Source organism: Dermacentor andersoni, chromosome 6 (genome assembly GCF_023375885.2).
Source record: "Dermacentor andersoni chromosome 6, qqDerAnde1_hic_scaffold, whole genome shotgun sequence".
Taxonomy (NCBI): domain Eukaryota; kingdom Metazoa; phylum Arthropoda; class Arachnida; order Ixodida; family Ixodidae; genus Dermacentor; species Dermacentor andersoni.
Genome location: NC_092819.1, coordinates 141,090,161 through 141,101,068, shown reverse-complemented (window position 1 = coordinate 141,101,068; position 10,908 = coordinate 141,090,161). Strand labels below are relative to the sequence as shown.

At 42.5% G+C, this 10,908-nt stretch overlaps 1 protein-coding gene across 1 annotated transcript; it reads right to left on the bottom strand.

The window, feature by feature from the left end:
• Positions 1-2,178: 2,178 nt before the first annotated feature.
• Positions 2,179-9,748, bottom strand: LOC126531415 (uncharacterized). The gene is made up of 5 exons (XM_050178932.3): positions 9,648-9,748; positions 7,244-7,386; positions 6,362-6,430; positions 5,219-5,299; positions 2,179-4,093 (listed from the first exon to the last, which is right to left on the bottom strand). The coding sequence occupies exons 2-5, from the start codon at positions 7,290-7,292 to the stop codon at positions 3,699-3,701; spliced, it is 594 nt and encodes a 197-aa protein (XP_050034889.1). The 5' UTR covers positions 7,293-7,386; positions 9,648-9,748; the 3' UTR covers positions 2,179-3,698.
• Between the last annotated feature and the right edge of the window lie 1,160 nt (positions 9,749-10,908).

Sequence of the window (10,908 nt, the reverse complement as noted above, 5' to 3'; positions counted from 1 at the left end):
TGCTCGTTCTAAAAGCTTCGAAGACCATCTACATTCATACGTGTGTTCAATATATATGCACAGGATGGACTTGCCGGCTAGTTGGTTGAGCATTTTAGAAGAAACAGCGCAACACAAGGACGACGCAAAAACATGGACCACACCACGAAGCGCTGGTGTGGTTGATGCTTTTTTCGTCCTGGTGTTTGCGCCGTTTCTTCTTCCACGATACACGCACACCACAGGTACGCGAAAGTTTAGGAGCATAGGGCGTTAACTTTGTTTTCCCCGTTTCCTCTCAGTGTCAATGGCACAATGCGTTGCCCGGAATTGCGCACGCTTACCCCCATATTCAGAAATGAATCATAACTTGAAGCTCATGCTTGGCTTGATCTAAATGACGCAAGTCGTGAACGCACCAAAAAAAAAAGGCAGTGAGCGTCTGGGGGACGTTCGCACCAGGCGTCGTTTATATAAAGTCAAGCATGAGCTTCGTATTATTATACATTTCTGAATACGGGGGTTAGTCATCTACTTCTCACAGAAAATGTCGAAGAAACGCCCACCAAAACCAGGCACATTCGTAAACTTAACTAGGCAATACGAAGCTCCATAGAAAAAGAGTGGTATTAAAAGCTTTCAGTATTTTTCTTTACTCCAAAATGGTTGCGCTCTCGTGGCTTCAATGTAGAGAGATAGTGCAGCGTTAGCTAAAAAGCAAGAATTTCCGAACTCCATGCCAAAATAAGCTTGTAAAATTATTTAGGTGCTAGAATCCAGGGTTTGTAGCGATCCTTGAAAACCCTTTATTTCTAAAATGCCATTTTCAAGGCATTGAAAACCCTGGAATTTTTAGAAGTACTGGAAAGTCCTTAAATTTGTACACTTGGCTAGACTTTGCAGGCATTGCCAAGCGTTTTTTTTTTCCTTCTGTGACACTCTTCGCATGTCACAGAGAATTGTCTGTGGAGGTAATAGAAGCAAAGCGACATCCTTAAAGTTGACATTACAAGGAAGCTGCAGATACCAGTTTTAGGCACATGGAACCGGCGACAAATGTACTTGGAGGAGCAGAAGCAGGAAGCTCAACAGTTGAGGCATTCAAAGAAAAGCCGTGATGAGTAAATTGAGAGCTACAGACACAATAAAAGGAAATTACAAATGACTATTGCTTATTTGGTGGTGAAAAGCTGAGGCAACAGATGACATACCATACACTGTCAAACGAAACAGTATTTAAAAACTGCAAATGTTGCAGGTCCAAGTATTTAATCGTGCTATTGCCGAAAAACTTTGTGCGCTTTTTTGAAATGCTTCCTTGTGTGCGTTTAGTGATGGGCGGTAAAAGGCAAATTAGCAGTCTTTCAAATGTTTGAAATCAGTGAAATGCAATTTGTTTTGTATTCTTTTGTTTGCATTAAAGTTAACGATGTTGTTGAACAAGTTATTGCCTGTCCAAACTACTAAAAAAATCGCACGAGGTCCTTGAAGTTACTGTGTCGGGGCCTCGAAAGTTCTTGAAAACCATTGCATCTTTTTCTTCAATATTGCTACGAACCCAGTAGAACAACTGCCATGGAGTAAAAACCTTGGCTGAACAGGGGCTTAGACGAAGAGCACAGGAAGACTAGAAATGCAGTAGTAGGCATGGAGGACCCTGAAAAAAATGTGCCACATCTGCTCGTCTGCCTTATGTTTCTGCATTGACTGTCACATTTTTAATAGAAGTGCACTTACTGTTCTACTCCAATAAACTCAACATTACCAACTCCAGTGTGGGGCAGTCCTTCAGCCAGTGCAAACTTTTTCTGTACATCCCTGTTAGCTCTGTCATTTTTCCAGCATTGTAGTATAAGATTTGTTAAACTGGTTTCGCAGAATATGAGCAGTATACTCTTGAATTAGCTGTTTATTTGTATGCACAAGTTCAGGTTCTCAGTTTGGTTGCATGACAAATTGCCATACCTCAATAGATACAAGAAAAAATGTTATTAGAGGTTAATAAAATCCAAACAGTAATAATCACAACAATATAATGACATACATTTCTTTTGGTACGTACACAGCCCATGTCTTGACACTGTATAAGTTCAACTATACATCGCAAGTACTGTGTCCTGACCACTATTACTCACATGTGTAAAACCATCACAGCAATTCTTCAACAAATATCACAGTGATTAGTGTGTAACTGCTTTACATGAGCATAATGTATACAAATAGTCCCTGTGTACCTACACATGACTAGTGCCACCCGAGTACTATTACTCACAGGTGTAAAACCAACAAAGCAGTTCTTTAAAAATATCACAGCGCTTAGTGACATACATGCTGTAACTCCCTTGTAAAAGCTTAATACAAACACGTGAGCACACAGAAAGCTAGCAGTGGGCCTACATGGAAATACCACCGCCTCAATACTAATTCACAAGTGTAAAACCAACCAAGCAGTTCTTTAAAGAATATCACAATGCTTAGTGACATACATTTTGTAACTAGCTTATATAAGCTTTATACAAACATGAGAACATACACAAAGCTATCGGTGCACCTACATAGAAGTGCGGCCATCTGAACACTATTATTTGCAAGTGTAAGCTCAACAGAACAGTTGGTTATAGTGACGGCCATTTTGTAACTGCCTTATACAAGCTTAGTGCAAGCACAAGAATGCGGAAAAAAATAAATTAAGAACTTGCTCTATGAATACACAAACAGATCAACACAAATGGTAAACACCGCTTTGAAGACACTTGACCGTGACAAAGCGCAGTGCTGTGCCGGTTGAAACTGCCATCCACAAAAGTATTGAGCAATGCTTAAACCACACGCAATAAAGTGCAGAAAGACTGCGTCTCTAATGTACCTATTTTAATTCAAGTTTCTTGAATATAGGGCTCTCTTGTAGATAAGGCACCTGATCCAACTGACCTGATTTTACACCTGCTAAATGCATACAATGCACTCAGATATAACTGGTAATAATAATTATAAAAGGCATTTAAAAACTTGATAATATGATGAAGATGCATGACTAGAAAAGTTCTGTCCCCCTCGTACGTGTTAAAAAGGTGCAAGTATGGCACATGTTCTTTTTTTCCGCAATTTTTGCATTAATGGACACCCGGGAACCTCGAACCCACAAAAAAAGAAGATACTGCTGTGTTAATAGTGTTATGAATAATTTTTTGTGAAAGCTTTTTACAGACAGGTTGCAGTCTCGTTTCTGGAGGTTGAGCTGTATCATGCAAAATAACATGGAAAGTGGTCACATGGGAGCATGACACTATGCCATAATGTTCGTTTCAGTTGACTCTCTTGCCCTACAAGTCACTGCTCACTGTGACCAGTGATGAAACAGCAGTGTCTGTGTGATTTTCAACACACTTCTGTCCTATGCCATCCTTACCAGATTTGGCGGCACATAGATACCCAAATTTCGATAGTGTTGCTTTCTCAGGTGGTTGTTTTTGATTTGCTCAATATTAGTTGGCACTTCAGCTGCATCAAGCTTCTTTTTTACCTCTTCAACAACAACATAAACAACAATCTTATGACACCTGTGTTGTCCTTCTAGTTGCCTACAAAGACCAGTTAATCTAACAACAACACTGACAGTCTCTACTATCTTCTAATGGAGAAGATGTGTGTCCCACCATGTGTTCCACATTGTTGTCGCTATGTGGGCTGGCTGGGGAGGCAACAACTGTAATATGTTTTCATATCTTAAAGTGATGCTTGTACTGTGTTATAACACTTAACTTAGTCTTGCACTTGCTGCACAAGAACACTGGCTCACAGTCGTGGTGAAAAGCTTTTGTATGTTGAGCAAATGAGTTGTATGCACTACAATAAAAGTCACAGTGATAGCACACATGTTGCTCTACCAGGCCTGGTGCGGTTCCTTCTGACACTGCTGCTGATGCTGACACACTGCTGCTTGCCTCGTACACTGTTGCAGCTGCAGTAGACATGGCAGTCTCTGTATCTATTGCTGCCGTGCCACCTGTCATGGTAACTTCAGGTGGTATCGGGCTCACTTCTGCAACAGAGATGTCGTTTGCCCCTTGAGGGCTCTCGTCATCAGGGCCAATAATTTCGTAGGCATTGTCTCCTGCATCGAAGAACCAATAAGAACAGCCTGAATTAATAAACATAGCTCTAAAAAGTACGGACATCAAAACTTAACCACAAGCTTTGCACATCAGTGACCAGGCTTAATGAATAATACTTGCAGGAGGAGTTACACAATTGTGTGTGTACATTACAGTTAAGCCTCATTAGAAAAGATACTAAAGAGGCACGGGAAACATGTCTCTCGAAACCAAAAATTTGAAAACACTGAGGAGCCAGACTAGATCACTTTATTATGCATCATCACTAAAGTATGTTTAGATATATCTGAACGAATAATTGCTCAGGGTGGCTTAAAGGGCCCCTAAACCACTTCTCGACATTTTTGAACATTTCAAGTAAACACGCGCATCAAAATCAGAATGTCGTCACAATTGACGATGCCAAACGCCACAGTGCTGACCACCACAATATGAAGAAAACGACCCCGTGCGCCTCTCTGGACCTATCCCGCACCCCCCAGTTTGTCCTCATGACATAAGGAAACAACTTGATTGTAGTAATGGCTGCATGCGATCTGAGTTGATTGAAACAAACAATACGTAAGGTTTCCCTGTATGTAATTTTATCAGAGTGCTTTTTAGATGTCCTGCTGGCGATTCTGGCTGCGCGATGTTTCTCATGCTTTTTGGCACGATTGCTTTCTTTTCCACTCCACTCTTCTTTCTGGTTTTCTCCCCTTTCCCTTCCCCCTTGCGTAAAATAGCACACCTGAAGTATCAAATCTGTTGAATTATTGTGTGTATGAAACCTGTTAACATGCGGGCTTCTCTGTGGTCTGTGTTGTATTTTTGTGCTCTACAAGTCAATTCAAAATGAAAGATGGAATGTCCCTGCCTTTAGTTTAATTGTATGTATATATATATATATATATATATATGTGTGTCTCTCTCATGTTTGGAATATATGCACACTCAGGAGTGCCTGCATGCTCTTCTCCCCTGCTCCAGTGACAAAAAGGAGAGCCTTTTTATGTACCATAGTAAAACATTCACAGGTTTTCGCTGTGCCCATTACATCACTTATCATATGGATCTGTCACAATACAGAGTAGCAGTGTCCATAATACTAACCCATCCCAACATAACTATAAATTAGCACATACCGACATGCTGTGAAACAGCTGTTGCAAAGCCGCTGGTGCTGGCAATTTCTGCAGCACTGCAGTGGTACAGCCGAGTGCCACCTGTATAGTGACAAATGCATATGCATGTTAGCAACTCACTAGTTGCTGATGGTTTCATAAGCTTTACACTACACAATAAAGTAATCTAGACAACTTTGTTGGAACAAATACACATAATTAGGACACCATTTAAAGACTAACACGATTAATTGCCCCCAATCTCTCACTCACTAAGGGATAATACTACTGAAACATCGGTGGAGAGCTCAGATTAACACAGCCCATAAAGGACAAGCTTTCTTTGAGGAAAACAGCTATAACAGCGGTTAGTTTTCTTGATCATTTTATGTGCTAGCTTTGATTTAAATGTCATGCAGTACTATAAAATATGAAGTGCCGCATTTCTAGTAGCAGAAGGCGTCGTCAGCCTCATGGTACAACTGATTTTTGCACTGTTTGTGTCAGTGAGCCGACACATACAAAGAAAACCGAATTCACACATACATACACAGTGCCAAGTGCACTCCTCCTTCTGAAAACGCAGCCGCCAGTTCCAATGCTGCTGAAAGGAAAGGTTATATAGAGTGCGAGACTGCATGAAACTACCACTTATGACTGTAAGTGTATGATCTGCTGATTGAAGAGGTAGTCACATGCTATTTCTAGTCTCTTTTAGAAGCATTACTAAAGGATGATATAAAATCTATTCATAAGTCACGAATTTCACGCATCCACAGTTTGGTTAAATAACTTGTGAGAAAAAGACATGTTTACCTGGAATAGCAACCTTTTTTCCCGCTGCAAAATTTTCCTTCGAATTAATGAAATAACTTTACAGCGTCATAATATATTGAGTTTCTTACAACTGCTTGCCGGCAGTGGCGAGTTACAGTGTTTATATCTGACTCATTGGGCGACAATACTGCCAAACACAAATGCTTCACGAACACGAGAACACGTCCCTCGCAGAGAATAGCAACCATATATGCCTCTGTGAGACATGATCGCACCTTTGTGGTCAAAATGTACATTAGAACAACACCACCATCTCATTAAAAAAAAGACTCAGTACAAGGCAGCAGCCAACTGCTTAATGTGAAATTGCAACTGATGTCCACTTACTGGTGGCCTGTGTTCGAGTCGCTTCTGGCAGTTGACTGGGTGCTGAGAAATGCACGTCCTGGGTTGTCCCTACAAAACATACAGGGTTATGTCAAATGTTGAAAATATATATACACCGGCATTTCATAAGTTGCAAAACAAATATATTCAATTTATTATGTCTTGTGGTTAGAGCAAAATTAGTGTAAATTACGCACTAAATTATGTACCCTGGAAAACTTTTCTTCAATATGCACCTGTGCGCGCTTCGAATAAGTAGCGTAGTAAAATTTACATACATGGCATTTAACATAGTTGCTGAACACGGATTTCCTTTGCCCTGTGTCGCGTACAGTGAGCTACATATATCTGCCCCCCCCCCCCCCCCCCCTTTTAGTACTAGCCATACTGCGTGCCATTGCACCTATACGCACGTCAATAAACCTCACGACACAGAAATAAAAAAAAAGCGCCGATCACCCATGCCTGCATGTTGTAGGGGGCCTAACCTAACCAAGCATGGGCTGTTTCTTTTTATAGTAAACACAGGCACCGTGCTCATTGCAAGTATGTATCATGTCACTAAGCAAATGTGCAATTGCATTGTAGCACTATTTTTTTATCACATGGATGTGTCTGCTGAGAGGCAAGACAAAAAGCAGTCACTTGCCAGAACTAATCAGCTTTTTTAAAACACATTTCTAACTTTTCAATGACACTTGCTGCTATGTGTTTGTCTCCAGAGAGCATACTTGATTTGACTTTCCAATCGGAGACATTACATAAATATACCATGTTAAGATGACTGCCTGGAGCACGTGAGAATTTTCATCTTGGTGTAACATACTGTATCTTGATTTTGTTTACATTTGGTCAAATGGTACACCCAATATACCCACATACTAGTTTTCTTGTCCAAATTGCATGCCAATGTATTTTGATTTTTTGACATTGGCTCCTCTGCACTACGTGAAGTCGCGCTGCACTGGCTCTTTCACATCCTCGTGTCCTTGCAGCTGCCTTCTTGCGTTATATAAAGCAGGTGCCTGAAAAATATCGTATGCAAAAGTCAACACAAGGGCATGGTGCAAAACAACATCAAGACAGTCAAGGCCATGGCAATAAAAGAAAGTCTTAGCTTTCAGTCTTAGTGAAATGCATGCAAAACATCCAAATGACTGCAACAGTCAACTGCTAAATTAACTTCAATTTTAGATTTGCACAAAAAAGAAATAACGGACAGTTCATCCTCGTTCGGCACGGATGTTCGAATACTCCTGCTAATGAATAGAATATTGGTCATTTTCAGACATCATAGGTCTGTCATGAGTCTGGTGTATCGCAAACACCACTTGTGACACATCCTAAGCACGTGCCCAGTGTGCCCCCCGCACCATGCCTGGTTGTGCCACTGCTGAAGCCATAATTTGAGGATTATAGCTGCAAACATGATGCTCAGTAGGGATGAAAATATTGTCCTTCAGTTCAATGGACATATGGATGTGCCTATAAAAAAGGGCAACAAGGCTTGTTATGGCAAGCTTACCCACATTTCAATACTAACAAGAAAGTTCACTGCGACTTGCATCTAAGCTTACTAAAAGGCATGAACTTATTTTCATGTATGAGGTGCGCAATGGAGTTCATCTTTTACAGACCCGACTTACTGCTGCAGTTTGAAATCTAGCATTTTAGATTCTTGAAGGCCTGTAAAAGTTGCAGTTAAACCGCAGTTATTCGTTTATTACACCAACCTATTGTTCTGTGTACGACAGACTGTTAACACGGAATTAAAGCAACATTTTATTTTGATATTTTATTTCTCTACGAAAAATATTCAAGCTATAAACATATTTTGAACTGCCATGCAATAGCAAAATGCACACATTACGCTTGTAACCACCAGAGGAAGGCTGATTTAGCTATTCATATGACATAACTCTGACACGCCAACTCATAATAGCAAATGCAAAGGCATGTCCAAAACAGTAAGCGTACGCAAAGCGCCCTTGCAATTGTAATTCCACACAGCAGCCGTTATATTCGATGCCGATGCATAACTAGCTGCTCGACAATTCACCGAGTTCGTAGACATAAGCATCCTTTCAGTTTCGCACCGTGCACGAAAACCGCAACAGGAGACAAAACCAGACCTATAATCACATCATTTCAATACATGAGCAAAAACAGTTCAGTCTTAGGGATAAACACTGTGAGAGCGATTTAGTGCGCGACGGCGACGAGCGACGGCTTCGAGCGACAAAACGGGCCGTCGCTTGAACAGATGGCTCGGTTCTGGAAATCTAGAAATCGTCGCTCGTCGCCCGAAAGTGCTATGAGCGACTAGCCAATAGCGCGAAGCCGGAACTGGATGTACATCGCTCAAATACTACCGATTGTCGCGCGGAACGAGCAAATGATTCAATATTTATACGTGCAAGGATAAGAACCTACGGCAAGACCTCCGGAAATATTTTATGCTACTTTTTATAGTAAAATACATCCACGTAAATTACTAAAGCACGCGTCACGCGTGATTGCAGCCCTCATGCCGGCAACACCGGGGAGGCGTCGCTCAATATTGTCGCTCGCACGGAGTACGACTTGCAGGCGACGAGCGAACGCGACAGCCATCTCCATCGCGTCGCTTGCAGCTGCCGCGCGCAAGATCGCTTATATGGGGTTTATACTTTTTTCAGCATAAAACATGGATTCCTCATGCGTTTTCAGTAAGTTCAAGATAACGCGCCCAACTGACCTCTTGCAGCATTCAGGCGAATGCCTGCGGCAAAGTTTCTAACTAACACCGGTGCTGCACGTAACTTCAGTCGTCGCAGATTCCCCCGGCGCGAGACACCGTCAAACGCGCGGTTTATTTATAAAAAAAGCATGCTGCCAGCAAAATGACGCCTTCTGTTATGTGATTCCTTAGTTCAATAGCGTTCCGTACACAGTATACTGCCAAACTGAATAAATTCAAACACACAAAACGCACGCTAATCACGCTCCGCATAGGCTCGGAATCACAGGCTGGTGAGCGAACCATTTTAGGCGTCCTCTCACCTGGCGTCTTATTGAACATACCATAGTTCTGGCAGCGTTTGCGATCTTTAAAGCTCTTACGGACAACGGCAAAGTGATAAAATCACATGCAGTTATCGCGACGACTGGCTTTTTCAATTGACATCGAGAGACACAGCGCGTATGCCTAGTCCTTTGTCAATCGCGTCGGCTAAGCGCAGCGACGACTTCCTGGCGATAGCATGACATATACGGGCAATGTGCACCTAAGTTAGAATTCACTTACCGTGGAGGATTTGCTGTTATATCCAAGGCATGACGAACGACTGTCGTGTTTTCGTGGCGACGCGAGATGGCTGACATACGATCTCCCTTGGCTGGCCTTTGCTGCTGCTGCGCTGCTCGGCGGAGCGATCTTGAGCGCGCGCGCGCGTGGTGGAGCAACTCCGAGTGAAAAAGTAGAGCGCTCGCCACGCGTTCCTTTGAACTGCGGCGGCCTGTTCTCTTAGAAGCAAAACGATGTGTTCTTTGCTCAGCGTGCATGAATGAAACATTGCCATGTTCGGGGCCAGCCACCTACAGTTGAAACAGAAGATTACGCTACGTTTTGCTCTCTATTGCCGCAAGAGTAGAACGGGCATTCTACTCTATCTCTGAAGGGGAGAGTGAAAAGCACATTTCACTCTCTCCTTGGTGAGAGAGTGAACAATGCATTTCACTCTCCTCGACATTTTGCGAGAGTAAAACGACGCTTTGAAGAGTGAACCAGCCGCTTCACTCCTGCGATACCCTTCCTAGTTCTTAGAGTGCATGCCATATGGTAAAAATGTGCATTCAGCCGACAGAAGTTGCATTCGGCTGAAAAGGATTGTGGCGCGGTAGCATGTGGCTGGACAGGATTATAAATGACTTGGTTTGTAATCTCGGTAAATGACATTCTTCTGCTTTAACTAATCCCTTGGCTGTGCCTGGGTAATTTCGTCGCAGTAAGGGCCAGTGCTGTAATACATCTGCATAAGGTATTAATGGCATGGGGAAGTCCGAGTCTTCAGAGAGGGAGGAGGAGGGACACCGGGGGACAAAAGCTCGGGCAGCGACGTGTGTACGCTCATTTCCCTCGACACCCTGATGACATGGCATTCAAAAAAGCTCTTTGCGCGAATCGGCGACGCCAGATTGTTTCAAGATCCTGCAAGCTAGTGGCGCAATTCTGCCCCGCATATAATATTTATATGTGGTTTCAGTGTTCATAATGATGTATTCGGAATTATGATGTGAAGCAGGCATAGCAATCACCACCTTTTCCAATTCTGCGATTTCCCCGTCGCGAACAGAGATCACATTGACCATCTGCCCTTGATACACCAACAATATTGTGGAGACCCCTCACAGAACCCACAACATCCACGAAGAAGGCTCCCTAAATTAAATAGTTAAAATAGATCCGGTCGGCCTTCTTGGTTCTTATCCTCCTCCTCGCTTGGTCATGTTCGGCGTGCATGTTTTCAGAGAGGGGCAGTATCGAAAACTTACTCCTCCACTTCTTT

What these genes read in the sequence shown, in the direction of transcription:
- LOC126531415 (XM_050178932.3), bottom strand. Translation starts at nt 7,292, where the DNA reads ATGTCAAAAAATCAAAATACATTGGCATGCAATTTGGACAAGAAAACT. An exon ending in GACTCGAACACAGGCCACCA is followed by an intron (nt 5,300 to 6,361) that starts GTAAGTGGACAT and finishes GTCACTATACAG; the next exon opens with GTGGCACTCGGCTGTACCAC. An exon ending in AGCTGTTTCACAGCATGTCG is followed by an intron (nt 4,094 to 5,218) that starts GTATGTGCTAAT and finishes TCTTCGATGCAG; the next exon opens with GAGACAATGCCTACGAAATT.